The 25,603-nt window shown below is 52.4% G+C and overlaps 2 protein-coding genes across 2 annotated transcripts in view; both read right to left on the bottom strand.

Annotated features, from left to right (window-relative positions):
• The window catches only part of CFAP65 (cilia and flagella associated protein 65), a 32,293-nt gene extending 22,857 nt beyond the window's left edge, over positions 1–9,436 (bottom strand). The window contains exons 1-9 of the mRNA XM_054381131.1: positions 9,309–9,436; positions 8,524–8,626; positions 6,970–7,136; positions 5,393–5,592; positions 4,591–4,736; positions 3,317–3,539; positions 2,684–2,949; positions 986–1,186; positions 210–572 (exon numbers count right to left, since the gene is read on the bottom strand). Coding sequence (XP_054237106.1) covers positions 210–572; positions 986–1,186; positions 2,684–2,949; positions 3,317–3,539; positions 4,591–4,736; positions 5,393–5,592; positions 6,970–7,136; positions 8,524–8,626; positions 9,309–9,367 — 1,728 coding nt within the window. The 5' untranslated portion in view covers positions 9,368–9,436. The remainder of the gene's footprint in view (positions 1–209; positions 573–985; positions 1,187–2,683; positions 2,950–3,316; positions 3,540–4,590; positions 4,737–5,392; positions 5,593–6,969; positions 7,137–8,523; positions 8,627–9,308) is intronic.
• Positions 9,437–15,559: 6,123 nt separating this feature from the next.
• LOC128967289 (motor neuron and pancreas homeobox protein 1-like) lies at positions 15,560–24,366 on the bottom strand. The gene is made up of 3 exons (XM_054381351.1): positions 23,931–24,366; positions 16,440–16,600; positions 15,560–15,877 (listed from the first exon to the last, which is right to left on the bottom strand). The coding sequence occupies exons 1-3, from the start codon at positions 24,364–24,366 to the stop codon at positions 15,560–15,562; spliced, it is 915 nt and encodes a 304-aa protein (XP_054237326.1).
• Between the last annotated feature and the right edge of the window lie 1,237 nt (positions 24,367–25,603).

The following is a 25,603-nucleotide window of genomic DNA, read 5'->3' as shown; positions in this document are numbered from 1 at the left end:
GGTTTATCTGTGCCAGGACACAGGTGAAGGAGAAATGTCAATCCACTAGTGTATCAAAACAGTGGCCAAAGGAGCTGGTAAAGATGCCAGTTTGACAAATTCAAAATATAAGGTTCTATTTGATTTTCAATTCCCCTAAAAGTCTTTACCCTGCAAATAGTTGCTTGCTAGGCCCTCTCTGGAAACTGATCTTAGTAATGCCTACTAACCTTGTAGAAGGCAAAACCTTCCAGCTCTGCTGCATAGAGACTGTTGAGCTGAGTGGGCTGGAAAAGGACACGGAAGGCTGAAGACTTCAGAGGTGGGATGTCACAGATATCAGGGCTCACTTGGAAGGCACTGCTGGGGCTCAGGGTCCAGGCAACAGTGATATTTCCTTTGGTGTGGTTGGTCACACAGAGAGGGAGTGGTTCTACCTTGCAGAGCGGCATGCAACAACCAAAATCATGCTCCCTGGGGCTGACACTAACATGAGGAGGGAACACAGCCAGGTCGCAGCTTACACCATCATAGAAATATTCAGTCACGGAGTTGACTTCAAAGTATTCTTTGGGAGGCTCATCCTGAGGGATCTACAGGATAGAAACATCTCAGTGTGAGCAGGGGAAATGTGCCTATGGGAGACACCAGGCACTACAGTCCTTCACAAGCAGGAGAGCATGCAAGATGCACTCCAGTAACAGTTCTCAGGACAGCTCAAAATCTAGGCGTCAAGGAGGCTCCTGGTTTGTAAGCCAGCCCTCAATCCAGAACTTCATGAAGCAAAAGATGCTGTGAACAAGTTAAAACCAGAAAATGGCTTAGTGTCTGAGCTTGGGTAAGACCCAACTAACAAAGATAGTGCTGGTGGCCTGGTGTGTGTTGGAAACACTAACAGAAAACCACTCTAGCACCTTCTAGATCTGTCTGGCCTGTGCAACAGAAGCCTAATATCTACAGAGAATGGCTTGAGAGCATCTTAGATTCCAGGGAGGGCAGCTCATACCTCAGGAGGCAGCATGAGGGCTCCCTTTTCATCCATCTGCAACTTCCCACCCTTCAGCATCACACTCAGGATATCAGGGGGGTAGAAGGTCAGTCCCCTCACCATGTTGGTTCGGTACCAGGAAAGGTGCCTTGCCTGAAGGATGGCTGGCTTAACTGTGTCTGAGTGGCAGGTACCAAAAAAATCCACATACATGGGTTCCTGGAAAAACACCAGAAAGAAAATAAACTGCCCTTTTGTGATTCCTGTGAGACTTACACCAGCATAGTACTGCACTTCAAAAAGCATACCTAGGAAAGGCTTAGCATCAGCATCTTGAGAAGAGAAGACTGAGAGGGGATCTGATCAATGTCTATAAATATGTGAGGGGTGGGTGTCAGGGGGAAGGGGCCAGGCTCTTTACGGTGGTACACAGTGATAAGACAAGGAACAATGGGTTCAAACTTGAATGTAGAAGATTTCACCTCAACATGAGGAGAAACTTCTTTACAGTGAGGGTGACAGAGAACTGGAAAAAGCTCCCCAGGGGGTTGTGGAGTCTCTTTCTCTAGAGACTTTCAAAACCCACCTGGATGCATTCCTGTGCAGACTATCCTAGGTGATCCTGCTTTGGCAGGGGGGTTGGACCTGATGATCTCTTGAGGTCCCCTCCAACCTCTGATATACTGTGATACTGTGAATGTTAAGACAGTCATTTACTGGCCCAAGAACTTTCTTGAAACTAGACTGAAAGTAGAGGGCACTTGGTGTACAGATGTGCAGCTAAATTTTAATCAAAGACCTAAATGAACAGGAGCCACTGAGGATGCATCTCACCCTACCCATAAGCCCTCTATTGCTGATAGGAACCTGCACCATGTGCGTTTGACTCAACAAGAGTCCTTGCACTTGGTGGCAACAGCCCCATGCAATGCTACAGGCTTGAAGAAGTGGCTGGAAAGCTGCCCAGAAGAGAAAGACCTGGGAGTGCTGGTTGATAGCCGTATGAACATGAGCCAGCATTGTGCTCAGGTGGCCCAGCCAGCCAACAGCACCCTGGCCTGTATCAGGAATAATGTGGCCAGCACAAGTAGGGTAATGATCATCGCCTTGAATACTGGGTTCAGTTTTGGACCACTCACTACAGGAAGGACATTGAGGTGCTGGAGCGTGTCCAAAGAAGGGCAATGAAGTCTCTGAAGGGTCTAGAGAGTAAATCTTATGAGAAACAAATGAGGGAACTGGGGTTGTTTATCTTGAAGAAGAGGAGGCTGTGTGACCTTATCACTCTCTAAAATCACTTGAAAGGAGGTTGGAGCGAGGTGGGGGATTGGCCTCTTCTCCCAAGTAACAAGCAATAGGACATGACGAAATGGACTCAAGTTGCACTAGGTTTAGATTGGACATCAGGAAAAATTTCTTTGCAGAAAGGGTTGTCAAGCACTGGAACAGGCTGCCCAGTCACCTTCCTTTGAGGTATTTAAAAGACATGTAGATGTGCTTAGGGACAGAGCTTAGTGGTGGCCTTGGCAGTGTAAGGTTAACAGTTGAACTTAATGATCCTACATAGGTCCTTTCCAATCTAAATGATTCTGTGACAGGCATTAATGAAAATGCAGTGGGAAGAGCTTTCTGGGAGTGAGAGAGGTCAGCCCTGGTGGGTTACTTTGGAAGATCCCTTTGAGCTATCAGAGCAATGAAACCATCTGCCTCTCATACCTGATGGTGGACAAGGCACACCACTCTGCGGTGATAGCTGATGGGGTGAGTAGGTCGAAAGGTCACCTTCAGCACTATTGTTGTTGTGGCCTCCAAGACTCCACAAGGGCAATCCAAAGAGAAGACACTCCCTCTGCCATCAATATCAAATTGGTAGTAGGCTGGGACATCTGAGATGTTGCTGATTTTCAGTGTCTGCATCAAACTTTCTCCAAGGTTGATCCAGCCAAAATCCACAGAATGTTGGTGAAGTGACACTAAAGGACCTAGGACAATGACATGCAAGACAGATGTTGGACTTGTCATAGCGGCTTGTCAACATGTCACAAGCCACTGCTACACTTAACTGATCTTCCTAAACCAGAACCATCTCATCAGCAACACCATCAGTCCTAGCAAACAGCTGGGCATTCACTTCCAACAGCCTCACACCTTTCTCAAGCAAGTGTAAACCCCAAATCGTGTAGCAAGGACAGCCTGAATCCCAGCAGAAGGTAAGTCTGTGACAGAGGGCTGTGACAGCCCCTTGTCCTTCCCCAGGCACTAGTCCTTGCCCAGGCACTAGCACTTCCCCTGCAGTGCTAAGAAGAAGAAGAAGACAGGGAAAACCAGGGGAAACTTTCATTCTGGTACCTCTACATGATCCAACCACCTTCAGGACAGTCTGCAGGAGGCATCCAGCAGATGAAATAGTGAAGTAGTTGGTACTGTGCTCTCCTACTGTCTGAGGCTGAAATCGTACGTACAAGACCAGCTTCCCTTTGGCAGGGACAACACCATGGGACATATCACAGGAGAAAACATGATCTTGAAGCAAAGGATCTTTTACTCTTTCTATCCTACACGGTGCATCAACCTGCAAGCAAAAAACAAATAGGAGCCAGGATTGTCCTGAGATGAGAACACTAATCAGTGAGGAACTGCAGATTTCAGCAGAGCTGAACACCACCAAGAACAGCAAAGCCACTGCAGCCCGGCACAGAAATGCTGTGCAAACCTCTGCAGCTGTGTCCTGCTGGAGTGCTGCTGGCAGCAAACTCCCACAATACATTCAGAAGTCTAGGGGTTGCAGCAAAATGTCCTGTTTGGAGTGTCTCTCCTGGTAGCAGAGGGCATGGTTCAAGGTGCCCCCAAGGGCCAAAGTAGCCTAAGTGGCTGCTGTGACCAGGGGGACAGGCAGGCAGATAACTTATTTCCCTCTATCCACAGTTTCCACTTGTCTGGGGATCTTCTTTTCACAAAAACACAAGACTGCAGGCCTAATGCCTTCATCAAGTTCCTTAGAAAAGGTCTTGATCTTTGCCTGGGGATGCTGAGCACCACTGTAGTGTGAATAGTAAGGGTACTACAAAAGACTATGTCTTTTGCCACTCCCAAACTGCAAAGCCTGTGGAGGAGTCAGCAGTGTTGTCATCCATGTCTAAGCATATTAATCTCGTAACAGGCTGAGCTGGCACCAAGAAGGTGGTGTTCAGAGGCAGCCCACTTGACTTTGAGAGCAATTCATCAGGTTGCAGTCCAGTGAGGACAGCAGGAGATCCATCAGCTGCCTGGGACACAGGCACAACAATTTGAGAGTGCCACAGCTGCCACACAGGACTGATGGTCTTGTCCAGGGTGAGCAGGAAAGCTGTAGGATGTGAAGGACAGCATTGGCTTCCTGGTCTGGACAGTGGGAAGTAGGTGGGAATTTCCATAACATGCTGCAAATGGATGAGGTGCTAGCACTGTAGCTGGAAGGCATGGGTGAATGGCCTGGCTGGTAGGGAAAGGCTCACTACCTCTGTGTCACTCACATTCCCACCTGGGTTCTTTTCACAGCATTAAGGGAGATAATCAGGAGCACATATCCCAGTGAAATGTGCCAGCATGCCAGTTTCTCACAAGTAGTCTCACTCTCCACATACCACAGACATGTTGAAGATTTCAACACGCTTCTCCACAGCTGTCCCCACTGGCACTGATCCAAAGCACAGTGTATCCTGAAACTTTCCAGGCTGTACACCTTCATATTCCTCCCCTGTCACACTCACTCTCAGGTAGGGGTATTTTGCTGTTAAAAGGAATAATACGCTAGGTTAAGAAAGAGAGGTGGAATCTCCATCCTTGGATATTCAATGCTCAACTGGACAAGCTTCTGAATCACCTTGGGTAACTCTGAAGGTGGATCTACCTTCAAAGCTGACCCTGCTTTGTACCAAATAATCTCCCTTCCACCCCCAATTTACTAGACTCAGAGTCACATCTTTTGTCAGTGGCCACAGAAAGCACTTCAGGCAAGGACTTGCTAACAAAACCATTGCTTATCCTAGCTTGCATGCAGAAAGCTTTAGAAATTTACATCTGACTCTCTGTCTGGCAGGGACAAACAAGAGAGACAGAGTGCAGACAAAGTCAGGAGTCTTTGGAGATGCCTGCTTTGTGCCAATGAATTCCTCTCATTTCCTTCCCTCTTTCCACTTAAGCGGGCTCCAGAAATGCTGGTTTGGCCAAAGCATGCCACAGGGCGTTTTGAACCTCCGACCACACTTCCAAACTGGCAAAAGTACATTAGAGCATTTCACACACCACATTGAGTCCATGAGCTTCACATGCTCACCAGTGAGTCGAGCCAGCTGTGGCACAGCCTCAGAGCACAGCCCTGTGGAATGCTGTTCCAGTTAGGGATGACACACACATCTTTGACTGCTATATGCAAAAACAACTCACCCAGAGCTTTTAGCTGGATTGTCCTTTTTTGCTTCTTTTCCCTTCCCAACCAGCATGTTCCTGACACATCATATACTGCTGCCACTTTGGGTTGGAAGACCACCTTGACCATGCACTCAGCACCCGGGCTCAGCACGCCACAGTCAGGAACCATGTAGAAAGGGCTTGGTGTCTCCCAGGCAAACATGGTAATGAGGTCACTAGGAGATAGAGATAAGGTTTTGAGTGACTGATCCTTTGCTGCCTGCACAATCACACACGGGACTGACCTTTCCCAGTGGGTTATTCAGTTAGGATGAGACACACCCACTGCTGAGTGGCAGAATCACTGGTGCATGCAGCCAGAGATGCGATGCTGGGAAGAAATTTGTCTCCAGTCTCTGCAAATGTTCTGTTCACATTTTAACAAATCTCAGCTATTACATCTAAGAATAGCCATAGAATTTCTCAGCTTCATCATGTGTCAGCAAACAAACCAGCCCCAGAATGAATTATTTGCTTTTCCTGTATCTAAACTTGCTGCTACTTAATTCCAAATGAACATTTGTTCCTCTGTTATACGCCCAGGTGAGAAGGGAGGACTGAGCTGTTTTCCCAATATCTCATTCCACTCTCCAAAACCCCCTTTGCTTGTTTGATTTGTGAAAAGAACATGACATACCATCAGCTTTTTATATTTTATTGATTCCACGTTGTGTGTTACTTACCCTCCATATCCTCCACTGCCCTCGAGATCTTAGTCAGCACAAATGATTTCTCTTAAGGGAGAATGAATCACTTGAAATGGTTTCAGACTGATACCTTGCTCTGCTGAAAGTACATGTGACCTCTGTCCTTTCTACCCTCCTACTGCATCAGCTGATTGCTTTGGAGAGCACAGGCCATTTTCCAACTAGTAAAGGTTATATTGCTCTCACTGTAAATGTTTGGAAGTACACCCCCTCCTTGTCTGGGAACTTCTTCACTGCACTTCTTTCTGCAATATTGCCTGAATTACTGTCCTTCCCTCGTTAAAATAAGACAGTCCTTGGTTAACTGGGAGCATCTTTCTCCTGAATGATAATTGCCACTTGGGGAGCTCCATGAGCAGGCACTGGAGAGACTCTTCAACTTCTGTATTGCCTGCTTGCACATCAAAGAGGTTGGCTTGAACACCAGAAACTCCACTTCCATCCCAACTCATTCCCGTGCCAAGGGAAATGAGGTCAAGTCACAGAAAGAGTAAAATGTTTCCAGCTGGTAGCTCACCCTGGGCAGGCTGTCTTTGACTAACTATAAGCCCAGGCCTTTTCTTGAATGTGGGATGTTTGCAATGGGACACCATGCTGGTCCTCCACTGGTTCCTGTGCTAGAACGGTTCTCAGCATATGCTGGAAAGAGACACATATGAGGTGCCAAGATGCACCCACAGTGAGATCTCAGATGTACTACCATTTCTGCTGCCTTTTCTGCCATGACCTCAGAGGAGGCAGAGGTATGCAGCAACTGGGATGAGCTGCATCCATTGGAGAGTCCACCCAGGTGGCATAACACCTGACAAAACAGAAGGAGGGTCTGCACAGCCACACCTCACTCACCCGACATTGCGCATAGGGAACAGCGTCTCCGTGGCACTGTGGACAGCGCAGACAGGCAGCTGGATGGCAGCTGGGAAGGACAGACGGAGGTGTGGAAGCACAGCATGCAGGGTGACAGAGAATTCACCCTCAGCCTTCTTAAAGCAGATGCTGTCTTCATACTCCCTCTGCACAGAAAACAGCAGTTAGATGAGCTCCATCTTGCAGGTACTGCAGCTACACCCCTGAACACCCATCACCTTTATGTCTATGAGAGTGCTGGGAGGACAAACATTGGTGACAGAGGCACCAGGGGAGGCCTCTGTGCAAGACAGAGGACATATGAAGCACTCAGAAAAGGCAGGCAGTGGGTAAAGTACTCAGGTATACTCCTCACTGACAGGGAACACAGAAACACCCTCAGAGAGCCCATTTTTTTCGCCTGATTTGTTGTTTTCAAGGCAGGTGGATTTCCTTCAGCATTTTTAAGCTCCCAGTTCAGCTAAACTGAAGCCTGTACAACCTTTATTTGAGCTTCATGAGCACAGAAATACTAGCCTTTGATTAAGTGCTTTGTCAGCTAGAGACCTAAGACACACAACTTAAAGATGCAGTGTTGACAGCACTGTGTATAAATAGCCCCAGGACATCTGCTAACCAGCTGATACAGAAGGAATTGCAAGATACATGTCTTCCACACTCCCCAATCATCACCTCTCCCAAGTACCACTTATGCAGGTAAGGAGACACCTTTGGCACTGCAGCACACACACTCATTGCTCTGAGAAAAGGAGCCTCCTCCTCTAGCAATTCATGTGGTGCAGACAAACTATTTAGTGAAAACGGAACCAGGCCAGCAGCTTATTTCATAAGGGAAACACTGAACAGGCATCACAAAATCGTGACACTGGAAGAGCAGGGTACTGGGAATCTACACAGTGATCATGCTTTAAGACTGAGATTCGTATCAAAGACATATATAACTTTAGACAAAAGCCAGAGATCAACACACAGAGCCAAAACAGATGCCAAGTACAGGCTGAAAGGCAAGAAAAGGGGGTGGATAAAAACAAATCTTAAAGAAACCCACGCCATATAAAAGAAAGGAGATCCTTGACGTATCCCTTATAGAAAATCAGTAGCCCTTCCATGTACAGGCTTTGGGGTCTCCTGTAAGGAAGCAGAGACTGAGCCACTCAACCCAAGGTTCTGCAACAAAACCACCCAGGTGAGGCTCCCTGGGATCAAACCACGAATGGACAGTTTAAGCACTTTATCTTACTGATTTTGTGTCCAGAAGCAGAATGTGAAAAAACAGGACATTTTTTTTCCCTGAGGATCCCTTTCATAACTACCGAAAAACTGCAGAGAAGTCAGGGTTAGGGCTCCCTCAGGTGATGAAGCTGTGGGGAGAGCAGGAAGGCCATTCCGTCCAGTTTTTCTGTGCTGGAACCTTCCCTAAGGGCCCATTCATTCGAGTGAAAACAAATCAGAAAGGATAAGAGAAGCAGAGGCTCACTGCTGCCCTGGAAGCCAACCTGTAGACCCAGAGCCATTCTGGTGTTGGTACTTTACCTTTTCAGTGGGCCGGAAAACAACTGGCAGGCTTAAGGACATACCAGGGCTCAGAGTGATCGGCTGGGGAAAAACAGTGAAGAAGAACCGCGTAGAAGGACATCTAGATAACGAAATCAGAACCAGAGGTTTTGTCTGAGGGCATGCAGCTGTTAAGATAGACAGCAGAAAAGAGCATAAGGAGTCAAAACCTCCAAACGGCACAATTAGAAGCCCTCTACACACCTGACCCTCAAGGATATCTTGGTAGCAAATCAGCAGAAACAGGGCAGAACCCAGGTGTCCTGGAAACACATCCCCAGCTCACAGTAGTTACTCCTTCCTTGAACATTAGACATTCCCAGACCATGTAGCCTGAGCAAAAAACCATTTGGCAGAAGTATCTGGGTTTCAGAGCAGGGAAGGTCACAGAGTGTGCTGGAGTGGTTCAACATCCAGCGGGACTCCCGGGAGCAATGGTTTTAGGACACACTAGTGACTGGCTGGCATACATCCACGATTAAAATCTCACTAGACTGGAAATGCCTCACAGACAGAAGTATCAGCAAAACAGAGTTTAAAAAAAGGCATTTCATTTAAAAGACTCCTGCCAGGACCAAGGGATGTGCATCTGAATTAGCAGGTTTATGACCTGCTATGTAAGGGTGCTGTCTCCAGCACATAGCCCGAGGGGAGAGGAGGCCAGATGAATCCCAGAAAAGTGCTAATGTGACTGATACAGCAGGAGGGATGGAGATGCAGTGAGAGCATGAGGAGCACGAAGGAGAAAGAGACTTTCAACGCACCTGTAGCTCAGCTTCTGGGTTTTCTCGTGCACATTTTTCAAGACCAGATGTTTGATCATCTCTTTTCCAAGTTCCCAGCCATGCCACCTGAGTGTTTCAGCCACCTCAATGCCCCAGAACACGCCTTTCTTCTTCTTCTTCATCTTTCTTGCAGACAGCGTAGGGAGCTACAAGGGGGACATTAGCAATTTGAATGGGAGGGAGGAGAAATCAAACTCCAGTTTCTCTACGTTAAGTTTCTGACTCTCGCACCAGACAGGAGGAGCCACCCTGCGGCAGGAGTCACCAAAAGCCCTGCTCCAGGAGTCCAGAGGGGACACCTCCTGGCCAGAGCCCAAATAACAGATACTGCAGAATTATAAACGAGATGTGCAGAGGCTTAAGGGGTGGGTATTTTTCTCCTCTCCCCACCCTACCAGTAAACCCGCCCACCACAATGGCACCTTTTCCTCCTCCACTCGCCTTCCTCACGCAGCCACAGCACAGCTTTCAAAAAGAGGCAGAGTTTTGGGGCTCACCATACACCTGAGCAAGCATCTGAAAGATAAGAGTCCTCACGCATCCTACTGCTGCACCCAGACGGTCGTGATGCCAAGACCGGAGTGCTCCCAGAGATCCCGTGACCCTCCCGTGGCTCAGGGTGGCACACCTCCCTGCAGGGGCTGCAGTGTCCCTAGAAGTGTCCCCAGAAGTGTCCCAAATTCACCATCTGAGCCCAGTCTTCTCCACAGACCCTACCGCCCCAGGCTGCCACAGCCATGTGCTCAGCAGGCTCCTTGGTACCGATCACGACTCACCCCACGGCAGAGCTCTCCTTGGACCTTTATAGGACAGACCTGCCCTATAGCCTTGCCTGACACCCTAAAATCCCGTACAGACTGTGGCACGCTCCCGTTCCCTACAAGAAGCGCCTGCGTAGCTCCCTGGACCGCGGCCTGGTCCCTTATAACCCTGCCTGGCCCCCAGAGACGAGCCGGGGTCCGGTGCCAGCGCCGCCCCTCCCCGGGCCTGTGCAGCCAGCCCAGCTCCCTCAAGCCGTGTGCGGCTCCCTGTAGCACAGCATAGCCCCGACAGCCCGACCCACCTCGAACCCCAGCTAGCCGCAGCCCGGCCCGGCCCTGACCGCTCAGCGCCACGCAGCCCCGGGCCCTGTTGCCATGGGGAGCGGACGCGCTGGCGGCCGCAGCAACGACGGCGTCCGCCGCCAGCCGAGCTGTGCGTGCGGGGCGGAGCAGGCCTCCACCGCCGGCCGCCAGGTGGCAGCAGAGGGACGCGCAGAGCGGGGCCGGGGAAGGGAGCGAGTGGGGGGCAGGTGGAATGCGCCAGGAGGCAGACGGGAAGCTCTCGGGGTACGGGGGACAGATGGAGGGGGGCAAGAGGCAGACGAATGTCTCAGGGGTGCAGGGGGCAGATGAAGAGGCCAGGAGGCAGGCAGGGAGCTCTCGAGGTTGAAGGGGGCAGATGGAAAACAGGTGAAGGGGTGCAGATGGGTGCCTCAGGGTGTAGATGGAGGGGCAAAGGAAGGAGGTGGTGAGATTTTGGGTTCAGGAGGCAGATGGAACTATGCAGAGTGTAGACAAGGAGTTCGGGGCATGCTGGGTCAGGGAAGCAGGGCAGGAGACCAGGGGGAGATGGAGCAATTCAGGGGCAGGGTGATGGAGGGGTGTGGGTGGCAGCCCAAGGAGTGCAGGGCATGCAGGGGGCAGGTAGAGGAATGCAGGAGGGAGTCATAGAATCATGGAATGGTTTGGAGTGGAAAGGACCTTAAGGATCTTCTAGTTCCAACTGCCCATCCACAGGCAGGAATACCTTCTAACTAGGCCAGGTTGTGTACAGCTCCATCCAACCTGTCTTTGAACACTTCCAGGGTTGGAGCCGTATTTAGCAACAGAGTTCAGAGAAAGGGGTGATGAAGGCACTTTGAGGGGAGGAAGAGAGGAGCAAAGCAGAGCTGTCAAAAGGGGTGCCATGAAGTACCTGGGTGCATGGGATGGGTAAATGAGGAAACTATGAGGCTAAGAGGTGGGGATACTGGAAGGGCAAGGGGACATGGGGTGCAGCAGGTTGGAGACTGTTGGCACAGGGATGGGGTGACACCTGAATGGGGCCAGGTTATCCTGTGCTCCTTGGAACACTGGTGACACAAATAACAAGTTGTGACGATTGCCAAAAAGTGCTGGGGGCTGAGACCAGCGAAGGGGAACACAGGCCAGGAGCCCTGGCTGCACAAGTCCATCAAGTATCCTGAGTATCATTCCATGGAGCACCAGCACTGCTGTGGGTCACTCCTGTATCTTCTCAGGGCCATGGATGTCCTTCAGAGATAGGGGGAACCCTCATGTCCCTCTTGGGGAGGGTCAGACAGCCTCTCTGATGTGCACAGCTACCAGTGGAGAGCAGGGTTGGAGATATCCCACGCTGTAGGGAGGGTGTCAGGGCAGAGGCAAGGAGGAGATGCAGCTTTAATGGCATTTGTCAATGTTTACAACATGAGTCATCCAGCTAAACAGCCATAAATCAGCCCCCCAACTCCTCTGGCATCAATTGTGTTCCCTCCCCTGTTCCCCCAGTGCTGGACAAGTGCCTGGTTCCTGCAGAAGCAATCTCATAAATAACAGCAACTAAACAAACCTCCTTGCAGCCACGGCAGGCCTGTGTGTGCCAGGCGCGAGATGAACGCCTCCCATCCATCACTTTAATGGTTGTACTCTGAAAATTAAACCTGTCATGGCCCATCAAGGTGAACGTTTTAAGCCTGTGACATCCCTTCATCTCCCACTCTCCCTCCTGGCACTCTCTTTTTTGTTGCTTTCCTTCTCTCCTTTTCTTCTCTGCTCCTGCCATCCCTGCCCCACTCCACTCACCCTTGCCCCAATATGCTTGGCTCCAGCCTGTGCTCCCCTCTTGCCAGAGGACCAGGTTGTACACCGGTTGGAAGATGTCTTTGGCTCTGTAGTTCCTGCAGTTATGGCCTGGCAGCTACCAGTATCTCAGTACTCAGTCCTGTGTGCCTGGTTTTGGGGGAACACAGCTCCCCTGGGGTGCTGGGTCTCTCCTGCCCTGCTGTCCCTGCAGGCCAACAGCAGGGAGCTGGGTAGCATCCTTTCATGCTTTCCCCTCCTCTGTTCCTTCTCTGTCCTTTTTTCCTCCTGTTCTCCATGTTTATTCCTCTCCTTCTCCATGTTAAATCAACCTTGCAGGCTCCTGGCACCCATCACCTGCCCTGGCTCACAGGTTGCCCTTGGAGCAAAGGATGCCCTTGCACCATCTTCAGGACCACATCTCCCCCCGACGGAGTCAGTAATTCAGGCACCTCCTGTATGAGCAGCAGGGTGCTGCCATGCCCTGAGCTGGGTTGCCTGGGGACAGGGGACCTGGGCACCAAGGATGCCACACACCCAGGGGGAAGCTGATCATAGAATCAGAATCATTTCAGTCGGAAAATGCCTTTAGGATCTTTGACTTCAGCCATTATTTAACTCTAGCAAGACTGGTGCTAAACCACCACACCTCTGTGTCTTTTAAATACCTCCAGGGATATCCAATCTAAACCGCCCCTGCTGCAACTTGAGGCCATTTCATCGTGTCCTATCACTTTTACTAGGGGGCAGAGACCAGCCCCCACCTCACTACAACCTCCTTTCAGGTAGTCGTAGAGAGCAATAAAGTCTCCTCTCAGCCTCCTCATCTCCAGACTAAACAATCTCAGTTCTCTCAGATGTTCCTCATAAGATTTGCTCTTCAGACCCTTCACCATCTTTTTGCCCTTCTTTGGACACAACCCCAGACCTCCATGTCCTCCTTGAAGTGAGGAGCCCAAAACCAAATGCAATATTCCAGGCATGGCCTCACCAGTGCTGAGTACAGGAGCACAATAACTTTTCTGGTCCTGCTGGCCACCCTATTCCTGCTACAGGCCAGGATGCTGTTGGTCTTCTTGGCTACCTGAGCACACTGCTGGGTCACATTCAGCCAGCTGTCTGTCAGAACCCCCAGGTCTTTTTCTGCTGAGCAACTTTTTAGCCACTCTGCCCCAAGCCTGTAGCATTGCATAGGGTTGGTGTCAACCAAGGGCAGGACCTGTCACTTGGACCTCAGTCCATTGATCCAGTCTGTCCAGAGCCCTCTGTAGAGCTTTCCTACCCTCAAGCAGACCAGCAATCCCTCCCAGCTCAGTGCCATCTACAAACCTCCTGAGGGTGCACTCAATTGCCTCATCCAGATTATTGATAGAAATACCAAAGAGAACTGTCTCCAATACTGAGCTCTGTGGACCACCACTTGTGACCAGCTGCTAGCTGGATTTAACTCCATTCATCACCACTCTTTGGACCTGGCCATCCAGCCAGTTTTTTATCCAGCAAATTGTCCATGAGCAGCCAGTTTCTCCATGAGGATGCTGTAGGAGACAGTGTCAAATGCTTTACTAAAGTCCAGGTAAACAATATCCACAGCCCTTCTGTCATGCACTGAGCAGGTCACCTTGTCCTGAAAGAGATCAGGATCTACCCTTCATGAACCCACACTGACTGGGCCTGATCACCCAGCTGCCTTGCACATGCTGTGTCATGGCATGCAAGATGATATGCAACATGACCTTCCCCAGACAGGTTTGTAGTTCCATGGACCCTCCTTCCAGCATTTCTTGTAGATGGGTGTCAGGTGCCCAAGTGCCACAGATAGGTGTCACATTTGCCAGTCAGTTGGGAGCTGAGCTAGCAGCAGCCACTGTGGGTCACTGTCTGTTCGTCCACCCCATGCTTCTTTCTCCCATCACCTGCTTCCTTGCCAATCCTGTCTCAACCACATTGCATCTCTCTCCCTGCCTGAGGTGCTGCTGCCCCCTCCAGCCCCATGGCAGCATCAGCCACTGCCAGGCATTACCCAGCCCTGTGAGGTATAACAGCCCCACATTAATGCTTACCTGTCCCATCCCTCTCTGACTGGCTACCAGAAGTGACCTGGAGCTCCTGGCCCTCAGCAGCTCCCATCTCCACAGCAGGTTCCAGGGGTAGACAGCCCATTCTGCCACCCCCAGGCAGGGACAAGAAGAGAGAAGGGGACATCAGGATATGAGGCAGAAAGTAGACACCATGAGCTATGTGAGAACAGGGCATCCTAGCCCAGCCTGCATTGCTCCTGCAGTCCTGTATGCAGTGGGGTGGTGAAGCAGGGCTGTCCCATCAGGCTGGAGAGGCTGAATATTGCAGGGCTGGTCCCCCACTCCATTCCATCTCAGCATCCCCAAGCACAGGCCCATAAAACGTGCAGAGGGCATGGGAGGTCCATAGGGCATCCCAGGACCCTCCAGAATCCTAAGGACAAGGGCAGTCTGCTCACTCAAGGTGGGGGAGAGCCACAGGGCTAGTGATTCTAGGGAGGTGGCAGGGATGTGGCCATCCTGCTACCAGCGATTGATTTGAGCGCAGCCAGAGTGAGCAGTATCCCAAGAAGGTCACAAAATGAGCCCAGGAACTGAGAAAGCCTCAGACATCATCATGGGAAAAGGAAGGCTCACTATAGCACTGAGCCCTCACAAACAGCCTGAGCGACTCCCAGAATCCAAGAGGGCTTCATCCTCACCTCATTTTGGGGCAACATGACACTGATACAACCAGGTCAAGTGCAGCATGGAAAACAGCAGAACTGCATCAGTTAACCAACTTTGTTTTGCAGGACAGATTCATTCGGGCCTGCAATACACAGACCCCACCAGTGATGCTGCAGGTGCAGGAGGAGGCAGGGCAGGCTGGCACGCATCCTGGGCATCCTCCTTCTCTGCCCTTCATGCTGCCAAGGGGAAGAACAGCTGGCACTATGCAGGAACATGCTACTTCAGATGCTCTCACATCTGCAGGGAAGAGGCAGTACACAATAGGAGGATCCCTCTCCAGCTGTGCCAGTGGGCTGCCAGCTGTGCAAGTCTGCTGTCCTCACTCAGTTCCCTGGGGACCCTGGAGGGCAGGGCAAAGGCAGGAGAGGGATAGAGCCTCCTGTCCACTAAGGAAAAGCACAGGCATCTGGATAACAGCTTTATAGGGGAGGGACATGGGGACTCCCCAGGGTACACACAGAGGAATAATTATGAGTTAAATAGGATCCAAACACACATAAGTTAAAGGGGGGCAGATGCCCTGCAGTCTCCCCACCCCCCAAGCCCACAGGTCTGCCCAGGCACAGTCTGTGTCTGCCAGCAAAGAGGCCCCAACACCACAGCCTGGCCTCTCTCCCCAGCCAGCTCCATCTGCCCTTCACAACACAGAGACGATCTTCCTCTCCGTGGCACCCATCTCATCTTCCTCCTCTTCCTCTTCCTCCTCACCCCCTGAGCAAGAGGAGTCCGGGCCACAGCCCAGCTCAGCGGAGCTGTGGTGCAGGAAGCCTGAGCTGGGGCTGCACCCCATGAACTCAGGGCTTTCAGCATCTTGTTCCCGGGGCTCACTGGGCATCAGCTTCTCGCAGGCTTTACTGAGCCCTCGTTGCTTCTCAGCCTCTGCCTGGGCACCCTGCTCCTTGGCTTTGCGGCTCCGCTTCCACTTCATGCGGCGGTTCTGGAACCAGATCTTCACCTGTTGAGGGAGCATTCCCAGGGAAGAATGTGTCACCCTGCCCCATCCTGTCCCCACTCTCCCCCTCACCTTCCCTACATGGAGAACCCCCTTCCCCCCACAAAGCCCCTCTCTTGCAGGGTGTCCCATGATGCTGTAGGTCTGTGCAAGTAGGCTGAGGCTGTCAGGAGTACCTGGGATGCTGCTCCCTTTCCCCTGCCCAGCTTCTTCAGGATGCCCAGAGATGTGCATGGAGCCATTTTAACTTAGCCCCACAGAAAGCCCCCTCTCCCAGCGCAGTGAGGGATGGGAAGGCTCCCAGCGCAGTGAGGGATGGGAAGGCTCTGAAACCCAAGCTGGGAGTGCTGGGTAAAAAGTATTTCTGGGGCAACCTTCATAGAAGAAGAGACTGGAACCTACCAAACAGGTCTCTGTAGAAGATGCCTTGGAAAGGGATGCTGTTGGGAGCAGTGAGGTGAGGGCTGATGGCAGCTGAGTGAGGGGCATCAGCATTGCCCATGACCTTGACTTCCCTCCCTGGCAGCTGTCTGGTGCTACGCTTCATCCCCTCAGGACAAGGTACCTGTGTCTCAGTGAGCATCAGCGATGTTGCCACCTCAAAGCGCTTGGGTCTGGACAGGTACTTGTTGAGCTTGAACTGGTTCTCCAGCTCCAGGAGCTGCTGGCTGGTGAAGGCTGTGCGAGGCCGACGGCACTTCCCCATCAAGCCAGACTGTGGGGCAGCTGCGGAGCAGACAGCAGGTAGAGGTCAGAGGAGAGCGGGGCTGAAGGGGGACATCCCCTTGACAAGCCTGGGATGAAGAGGAAGGCAAGCGCCTCTTCCATCACCACCCGTTCTAATAATGGCTTTATTGCCTGGCTGATAGGAACCAGCCAGATACCTTATCGGGCCTCGGTGTGCAACTGGGATCAGTCCTGTGACTGAAATCAAACCTCCTTTTTTATTGCCAGGCCGTGCAGGTGGCAACTGCCAGGGTCTGCGGTGGCAGGGTTGCCCCTGAGCGCAGCTATCTTGCCCGCGGGCCTTGAAGGCAGCGCGGCGCTGAATCAGGAGGCAGCAGGAACAAAGGGACCTTTGAGAGTCCAGCACGGGGCGGCTGCCGCGCCGTGTTTGATCCCAGCTTATCTCTTCCCCGCTGGCTTTATTGTCTCACTGGGGTTCAGCTTTTACTGCTTCTCCCAGCACCAGAGCAGCAATCAAACCCAGAGGTTTGCAGCTGGGAGTAAAGTGCCAGAGCAGCAGGGGGGTGGGAGGGTGTTCTGTGTGTGTTTGGGGAGGAGGGGGTGCGTTCACAGAAAAAGTCCTTTGGTACTTCCCCGCCACTTTATCTCGGGTGGGTGAGGCAGAGGACTGTGGCCACAGGGATGTGCCCTGCTTGGCACAGATCACTCCAGCTCACCCACTTTGCAGGGCACAAAGCACCATCCACATTATCTCCCACAGATTCCAGCTTTGATCCCAACCTTCCCATCTCCCAAAGTGTCCACCAAGCCCTTCACAAACACAGCAGTGGCACGAGGCAGGAATTTATGAAGGGGGCATTAACTGACCGCAGTCTTGGTTTGATCCCAAGTACCTAGATGCTGGGTGGGATGGGTCAAAGAGCCAGAGCCCAGGCTGGGCTGAGGCTTTGCAAACTCCTCATGGAAGCAGGAATGGCCCTGGCCTGTCTGCACCTGCAGCCCCTCAGAGCCAGGAGAGACAGCTCATGACCTTCATCTTGCAGCCACTGGCCATTTAAATTAGGGCCAAACAGAAGCATGCTGTGCCAAAGACTCTGATGAACACACAAGGGATCATTTTGCACACAAAACGTTCAAGTCTAAAACCAATCGAGAAGCTCAAAGAATTTCCAGAACAAATACAAATGTCACATGAAAGATGTCTCAGCTCTGCAGAGCTTGGCTGCTCTCTGGGCTGTGGCTGGTCATGGATGCTCTGTTTGTACAAATCCCCATCAGAGACATGGAACCAAACAGCCCCAAGAAGGCTCCCCGTGGCTAAGGAAAGGAGGTGTCATGGGGACCAGCATCTGCAGGGACAGGGCAGTCCAAGCTAATACACCTTGCAGCTCCTTGAGGGGGGGGGGGCAGAGAAGCAGCTGAAAGAACTGCAGGGGAAATTCCTTCAGTCAGTGCTGATATAAAGCAGCCCCCAGGCACCATCCAGCAGCCCAGGGCCTCTAACATCCAGCAAGCTCTCTTTGTTGACAGCAACAAGAGGGTGCACTGGAGTACCTGGTGCCTCAAGTTCCTCCCTGATGCTGTGTGGGCTGGCTGTACCAGGTCAAAGAAGGGTCTTTTTGAGCAAATCCTCTTTCTGGGCATGGTCTGTAGAGGGTGCTTCAGAGAAAGAGAAAGGAAGAGTATGTGCCCACATCCCAACATCCAGTAATCTTGGATTTCTGTGCTTTCTAGAGCTGGAAGCTGTTTTGCCAGAGGGAATGAAGTATTATATTCCCAGTCTGAACTCCCCATCCCAAAGCAGAGCCCAGGGTTCATATCTTAAGACACTGCATCCTGGCTCTGGGGAGCACAGAAATCCTTCCTACCACCCCAGAAAGGCTCCTCTTTGCCTCCTTCTGCAATGTCACAGGAGCCCCAAAAGCAGTGAGAGTTTGGTCTGTCCAGCTTCAGAGAAAGCTGGATGGCAGTTTGCTTTAACAACATCCCCACAAGGGGCTCACTCTTCCGCAGGCATGACATCGAGGACTGCATGGTCTAGCAGAGAAAAGAAGAACAGAAAGTTTTCCCAAAAGCCAAACAAATCCAAGCAGGATACACTTCAAATGACTACCAGTTCAGGGGACTGACTGTTGGAACATGGTCCCTCTGCTAGCTCCAGCTTCTCCATCTCAGTGTCTCCATACAGGCTCGGTGCATTGGTGGTTACTACCTATCTTTTACAGATTCCAGCTTTCCGGGAAACCCACCCTGCCTCCTGCCCCCGTGATGACAAAACTCCCACAATCCTCAAAACCCTTTGTGGTGTTGTCTTACAGCTCAAGGCACTAAAGCCCAGCCTACACAGGTGTCACTGGCCACCTAACCTGTGAACTCCTGTATCAATACACCCTTCAACAGCTACTACTATCCACCACCACTGCTCCCTGCTGTGACTTGTTTAAGGTTTGGCCTGCAAATGAAATGGAACAAGCCCAAATCAACACAGCTTTAAGATCCACCTGACCTTCAGACACCCACAGCAGCAGGCCAACCTGAATGACCAATATCTCTGGCTGCTGTTAGTTTCCCTGAAGGACCCTGGATGCTTCACTTGGGGAGACTATGGAGGAAGATGGTTTGCAATTTCTCACCTGGGAAGGAGCAAAGCAACGAGGAGGAAGTGGAGTCTGAAAGTATGAAGTGGGTTCCAGCTACTCATGCAAAGAGGAAACAATGTCTTGCAGCTGCTGTAGCTTCAGTCTGTCCCACCAGTGTGCTTAATGAAGTCCTATCCATCTTGTCCCATGACAGGCTGTCACATGAACATGAACAGTATCCTCCTACGGGATGGTATCTGAGCTATGAATCCATCCCCATCACAACCAGTATGCCATAGAAAGAGGAATCCTTTCGGAAGGCTCTCCTTATCCAGCTTCTGCCAGAAGACCAGCAACAACCTCAGCATCACACTTTTGCTTGCCAAAGGATTTCCTATCTGCCCAGCCATTTCCTCCAGTGCTATATCCAGGATCAGAACTCATCACAATATCCCTTCAGCCTGGCAGGGCTTGGACCCCCTGATGGGTGTCTGGCATTTGGCTGCAATATCAGTAAATAAATTGCTTGGCCTGGAGCTGGGAATGCCCTCTGAGTCCGAGGCCAGGAGCTCTACAAGGCAGCTGCCTCCTGGATAATTAGATAAAGCTTATAAAGAGTTGTTGGTTTATTTGATACTGTTCCGTCTACTTGATAACAAGGGTAATCCTAGGTTGATATTTACCCACTTGGTTTTAATTTGGTTTGTTTAGCTATAGTTCACTTAACTTTGTGGGCTGGCAGATAAAGGAGAGGAAATTAGCACCTGTCTGCTTTGGAGGTGTTTCTCCAGATGTCAGGGCTGGATGGTCTCACCAGAGACTGCTCCTGCCCTGCCAGCAGCCCTGACTACTGTCTGTGGGGCTGCAATGTAAGGGCACTTGCTGGCTCTGTTAGCCCCTTGCTTCCTCCATTACTGACCCACAACTGCTGCTTGCCAGCTGTTCTCCAGCCCATGTTTCCTCCTGATGCCAGACCACTGTGCACCTGGTGAGCCTTGGAAAACATTGCATTTTGAAGCACTTTAATATGAACTGTCTTGCCTGCTCTGCTAGCCCAGCATAACCCATCAGCCAGCTCTCCCCTACCGAGGGTAGGATATGGCCTGAGCTCCAAGTCATCAAGGTAAGGTGGTAAGTGGATGTCCCAAGAGAGCCATCTGAGCACCAGGTCCTCAGCATGGAATCCTTTGCCCTTCCTGCAAATCTCTGCCAAGGTGGGTCTCCAGACTCGGCTCCCACAAACACTGCATTTCCACACCTACAGACAGGGCAAATAAAGCACATCTCCCAGAAATACTTAAAAGGCCCAGTGCCAGATGTTCCCCCTGTGTGGTTCAGGAGATGCTCAAAGACCTAGGACAGGGACTCAGGGTGGGAGCAGCAGAACCTAGGCAAGCAGCATCCCTTCCCTCTTCCACCCAGGCCTTCCAGTCCTTTTGCTGCAGCAGTGCAGGTAGCCAGGCCCTGCCCACAGCTCTGCACAGGCAGCTAGCAAGGAAAGCACAGCCCACACTTGCACACACAGCAGGAACAGTTCTCTGAGCAGTCTCAGCACCAAGCCCAGGCCAGGTTCTTAAGAATATCCACTGTCCCAGACCATCCCCCTGGCATTCAGCTTCCCCCATACACAGGTCAGAGCAAGGAAAGCGTGTGCAATGCGTACCCACAGAGCTTTTGGCTCCAATTCAGGGGCTGTCCTGCTCTTTTGCCCACCTTCACTCTCCCCAGAAGACTAAACTAGTTTGTGCCTGCAAAACATCTCTACACAGGCAGTTAAAGAAGGAATTTATTCCAGGATTTAGTTCTGAATTTCCCTATAAATCAATCACAAGGATGACCTCCCTCCAGGATGCCCCAGAACGTGTCTAGGAGGCTTTCAGGTTCATTTTTATCCAGCTATCTGTGCACTGCTACTGGAGAGCTAAACATGACCAGCACCAGCAGCATGGACACTTGCGATCAGTCACTCTGGAAACCTCAGCCAAGCAGATCGTTACATCTCTCTAGGCTGGGTGTTGGGACAGGGGACCAAGGAATCACAGGCAGTCCAGGAGCCCTGTACCAACCACCCATCACTCTCCTCAGAGAAATGAGGAAGGGCTGTGCAGGCAGCATGACCTAAGTAGGTACCACTCCCTGTCCCTGCATACTCACGACATGGTCAGCATGCTGAGGCCGTATGAGCTCAGGTGCAGCCATAACATGCAGCTAGGACCAGTCCTGGTGACTACAAGGTCAAGGTATGCTGCAAAGGGACCTGCTTTCAGAGCTTGCAGTGAGCCCACAAGAGAGCCCAAATGTTCCCAACAGACTGAAATAAGAATCTGAAGATGGAGAAGGAACAGGGTCTGATGATACAGTCTACATAGCTCTGAGAATATCATGAAAAAAAGGACCAGGAGAGCAGGATTCATGGAAGAAGTGTGGAGTTGAGAATAGGCCCCCCAAGCTAAGCATGTCCCCAAAGTCAGAAGTGATGTTCATGGGGAGGTACAGGCAGGTAGAGCAGCCTCAAAAACACATTCTTCTGCTTCAAGGAGGCATCAGCTCAAGCTCTGCACCCTGCTATGTCCTTATGCTTTAAGACAGACAGAAAACAAAACAAAAGCACATAAAGCAGTCAGAATGGAAACTCATCTGAGAGGAGATGGAAGCAGCTAGGCTGTGTAGTGGGGGAAAAAGGCTGAAAGGGACCTACAGACCCTCCTCATGCACAGACTAGGCAAGCAGAGAATGGATTTGTTGTGTTTAAAGTGACAAATATTGGGAGCAAACTGGAGCAAGAAAAGCTTTGCAGCAGGAGAATTGATGAAGTATTGAACAGGACAGTCTGGAGAAAAAGAATCCCCAGTGCAAAGGGTTCCCCAGAACTGTGAACAAACACCTTTCAGAAAGGATATGTCTTGGGACAATGGTCACTGATTCAAAAATCTGCAGCACCGGCAGCTTTTTTTGCATCCTTGTTACATCTCCCTGTCTCCCTTGGCTCTACCCCACTTTGGGCTCTTCAGGGACCAGTCAAGCAATACCTTGAACAGAAACTGCTTTTCCTCCTCTTGAGTTACCACAGGATCCCAGCTCAATGCTTCCCACAAGACACATTGACGTGTTGTTCTCATGCATCCTAGCACAGCCCAAAAGCTCTCTGCACAAGTTATTCCCATGCCCATGATTTGCAATTTGTCCTTTCAGCAGAGTTTTGGAGACAACCAACTCCGGAGCAGATCCTGCACTTCAAAGCAATGAGGCTGATGTGTAAATGAAAATTTGATGCACAAATACCTCTACATTTTCCCAGGCAGAAGCTACACTTGAAGCCACAAGCAAAGATACAGTGGTGTGATTCCAGCCTGGGGAAACAACCTTGCTGGGATACACCAACAAACCTGGATCTGTGAGGATAACACGACTTCTGCAGAGGAGCAAGAAGGTGTTTCAACACCAAACAGAGATTTTTAATTTTTTTCCCTGCCCTTAGCAACATGCTTGAGGAGAGCACATAGCCTGTAGCACTGGAGCCTTATTCTAGACCCTTAGGTGCCACCACCATCACTTCACAGATGGACCTATCCTATAGTCTGGTGAGAGTCAGGGAAAGGCAGACAGTCTGGGGAAAGGAACAACCTCTTTCTCTTCAACCTGCCCAGCTGTAATTTGAGGAAGGAGGAATGAGTGGGACGTTTCACACTAGTTCTCCATTTTTGCACTATTATTCATTAATCCAGTTTATTGGTTAACTGACTTCTCCAGCCTTTTTTTTTTCTTTTCTTTTTTTTAAGTTGGCAAAGGGACTCTCAAATTATTAGGATGCTAACCTCAGCTAATAAAACCCGAACGTGCTGCTGGGGGTGTTATTAACAAGCCACTCAGTTCATTGTCCAGTGGTCTCATCTTTGCAGCTATGAAAATTTCTCCCATCTCAAGCACAGGACAGTGTCCGGGTCAGACTGGCAGGAGTGAAAGTGACAGTCCCCGGTGGGACAGGAGCCTGCAATCGGTCCTCATGCCGCCCATGCTCTGTGGGACCCTCTCCACCCGTGGCCCATCACTGCGGTGCAGAATTTGGCACCTGCCCACAGCCCCAGGTCGTGCTCACTGTGCGAAGGTCTGTACACGGACCCGGCACCTTCCTTGCATGCCCGGAAGATCCGGAGCCGGCCTGGAGCCAAGCGCGCTGCCAGATTCGCGCAGCCCTCGCTGACACCAGGCTCACCGGCCCGGAGCCGGCTCCTCAGATCCCGTTGTGCCCCAGCCCTGGTGGGCGGCTCCCACCGCAGGGACCCGGGCAGGTTCGTTCACAACAGCACCGTGAAGGACTCATTCGTTTCCCGGTGCCGGTTCCGAAAGCCGCTTCTTTATTTTCGTTTCCTTCTCGTCGCAGCAGAGCCCAACGACCTCGGGGCGGCTGTGTAGGGCCGGCGCAGCTGAATCAGCCAGGGAGCGGCTCTGCTCTGCCGGTACCCGTGCGGGCAGTGCCCCTTGGGGCCGTGACGCAGCACCGGGCTGCGGTAGGGAAAGAGTTTGCCCTTCGGAGTGGGTTTCCGAAGTTCCTCAGCCGTCGGAGGTCTCTGCAGCACGAGTTTTGCCCCGTTCCCCTCTCCCTGGCTAGGCAGCGGCATCGGGCACGGGAAGAACCCTATACCGGGGTTAGCCGCCCCTGCCAAGGAGCCGCGAAAAGGCCTCAGCTGCCTCGACATCGAGCGGGCCTGCACCCCGTTGTATTGGAGGGGACTGAAACGGACAAGAACTGCGTTCCGCCCGACGGGAGAGTCGGTTCCTGGGTCACTCACCATGGAAGTCGGAGAGCCTCGGCACCAGCATCCCGGCTCGGATCCAGTGCTCCAGTGGGAAGGAGCCGGCCACGGCCGCCTTCAGGTGCTCGGCTCCAGGTGGCGGCAGGTGAGGAATGCCGGTGTAGGCGAAAGCGGGGTGCTGGCCCCCCAGGGTCGGGAGCGGGTACACGGCGGGTGGATACAGGGCCGGCAGGGCACCGAGCCCAGGGCCGGGGAGGTGAAGCAAGCCGGGCTTGGGGACGAAGCCGGCCGGGGAGAGGGGTGCGGCGGCCCGGGGCGCCCGCGGCGAGGGGGTGTCGGACCGCCCGGCGGGGCCGGGGCTCACCGCGGGGCTCCCGGGGCTCAGCCCCGGCGGGGAGGCGCTTCGCGCCGGCTCTTCGGCCAGGAGCGCCTCGATGCGGAAGTTTTGGGACTTCTCCATCGGCTTGTGCATGGCCTGGCCCCGTGCGGAGCCGCCGGGCCCCCCGACACCCCGCCGCTCCCCTGCCAGGGCACAGCCCTGCCGGGCAGCCCCGGCACCGGCGGGCACCCACCCGCGGGGCCCCGCCGTGGGCAGCCCTCCTCGCCGCTCCTCCTCCGGGCACTCGCTCGCCCGCCGGCTCCCAGGGGGGGTTTTAACACCCACCCCACCCCCCGCTCCCCCACTCCACCTGTCCCAGCTCCCCATTGGCTCCGCGCCGGCCTCCCGCCCCGCCCTGCCTACTGCGGGCCCCTGCCCGGCTCCCCGTAGGGCTCCCTCCTCCGGCTTTCTCACCCCCCGCCCCAGCACCGAGGACACTCCGCGGCCTGGCCCTGGCTGCTCTGATTCTTCCAGAGCCTCACAACCATGCCCAGCCTGGTCTAAACCCGGGGGTTCCACCAGCCCACAGGACCCGCTGCCCATCGTCGTGCATTCCAACGCCAGTCCTGCTCACTTTAGAGCCCCTCGGTGGGAAGAGGGTCTGTGGTTGCAGTGGCTGGAAGAGACCAGGTGAGACTAGGTGGACTTTGGTATGTAAGTGAAGGCCTCCTGGGCTTCAGTGCTGCACTGGTTCTGCAGAACCCTCGGGCACTTGCAGGGCAGAGTGCCTGGCTGGGAAGGCCAGAGAGGTGCTCACTCCCAGCACCCTGTGCACCAGAGATCACCAGCAATGCCCAGCTGTGCCATTTCACATTGCACCACTCTGGGCCAGGGAGATCAGTGGACCTGAGCTGGACATGCACAGAAGCCACCATTCCATCATCACATCTGTCCAAGATGCCAACAAAGCAGGTGCCTACAGGCAGATTGTTCTCATTTGCCTGGTACTATCTTTCCCAGGCAAGACACAGTTTGGTGACTGGCAGCAGGGAAGGGAAGAGAGGAGAGCCTTGGCTGGTTTGGGATATGTGGGTGAGCAGGAACAGAACTGGCCCAGACTCCCTGACACTGGCCTTCAGGAAGAGAGAGCGTGTACCAGTGCACCTCTGGTCTCTGGCATTGAGGGTCTGTGCCTGTTTGCTTCTGGGTCCCCCCTTTATGTGTCATGCTGACACAGTGAGACAAGCCTCTGCTTCTCTGATGATGGGTTAGAAGGCAGCCACTGTTGCCCTGCCTAAACGGCTGAAGGGAACTCCTGTCCCTGTATTTCCTCCCCCTTCATCATTTCCAGCACTGCTGTATTCCTTGAGCAACAGGTGGGTCCAACCCT

Source organism: Indicator indicator, chromosome 5 (assembly GCF_027791375.1).
Source record: "Indicator indicator isolate 239-I01 chromosome 5, UM_Iind_1.1, whole genome shotgun sequence".
NCBI classification, from domain to species: Eukaryota; Metazoa; Chordata; class Aves; order Piciformes; family Indicatoridae; genus Indicator; species Indicator indicator.
This window is presented reverse-complemented; position numbering and strand designations above follow the sequence as displayed.

What these genes read in the sequence shown, in the direction of transcription:
- LOC128967289 (XM_054381351.1), bottom strand. Translation starts at nt 24,366, where the DNA reads ATGCACAAGCCGATGGAGAAGTCCCAAAACTTCCGCATCGAGGCGCTC. An exon ending in GAGGCTCTCCGACTTCCATG is followed by an intron (nt 16,601 to 23,930) that starts GTGAGTGACCCA and finishes TCTGCTCCGCAG; the next exon opens with CTGCCCCACAGTCTGGCTTG. An exon ending in TGATGCTCACTGAGACACAG is followed by an intron (nt 15,878 to 16,439) that starts GTACCTTGTCCT and finishes CTCCCTCAACAG; the next exon opens with GTGAAGATCTGGTTCCAGAA.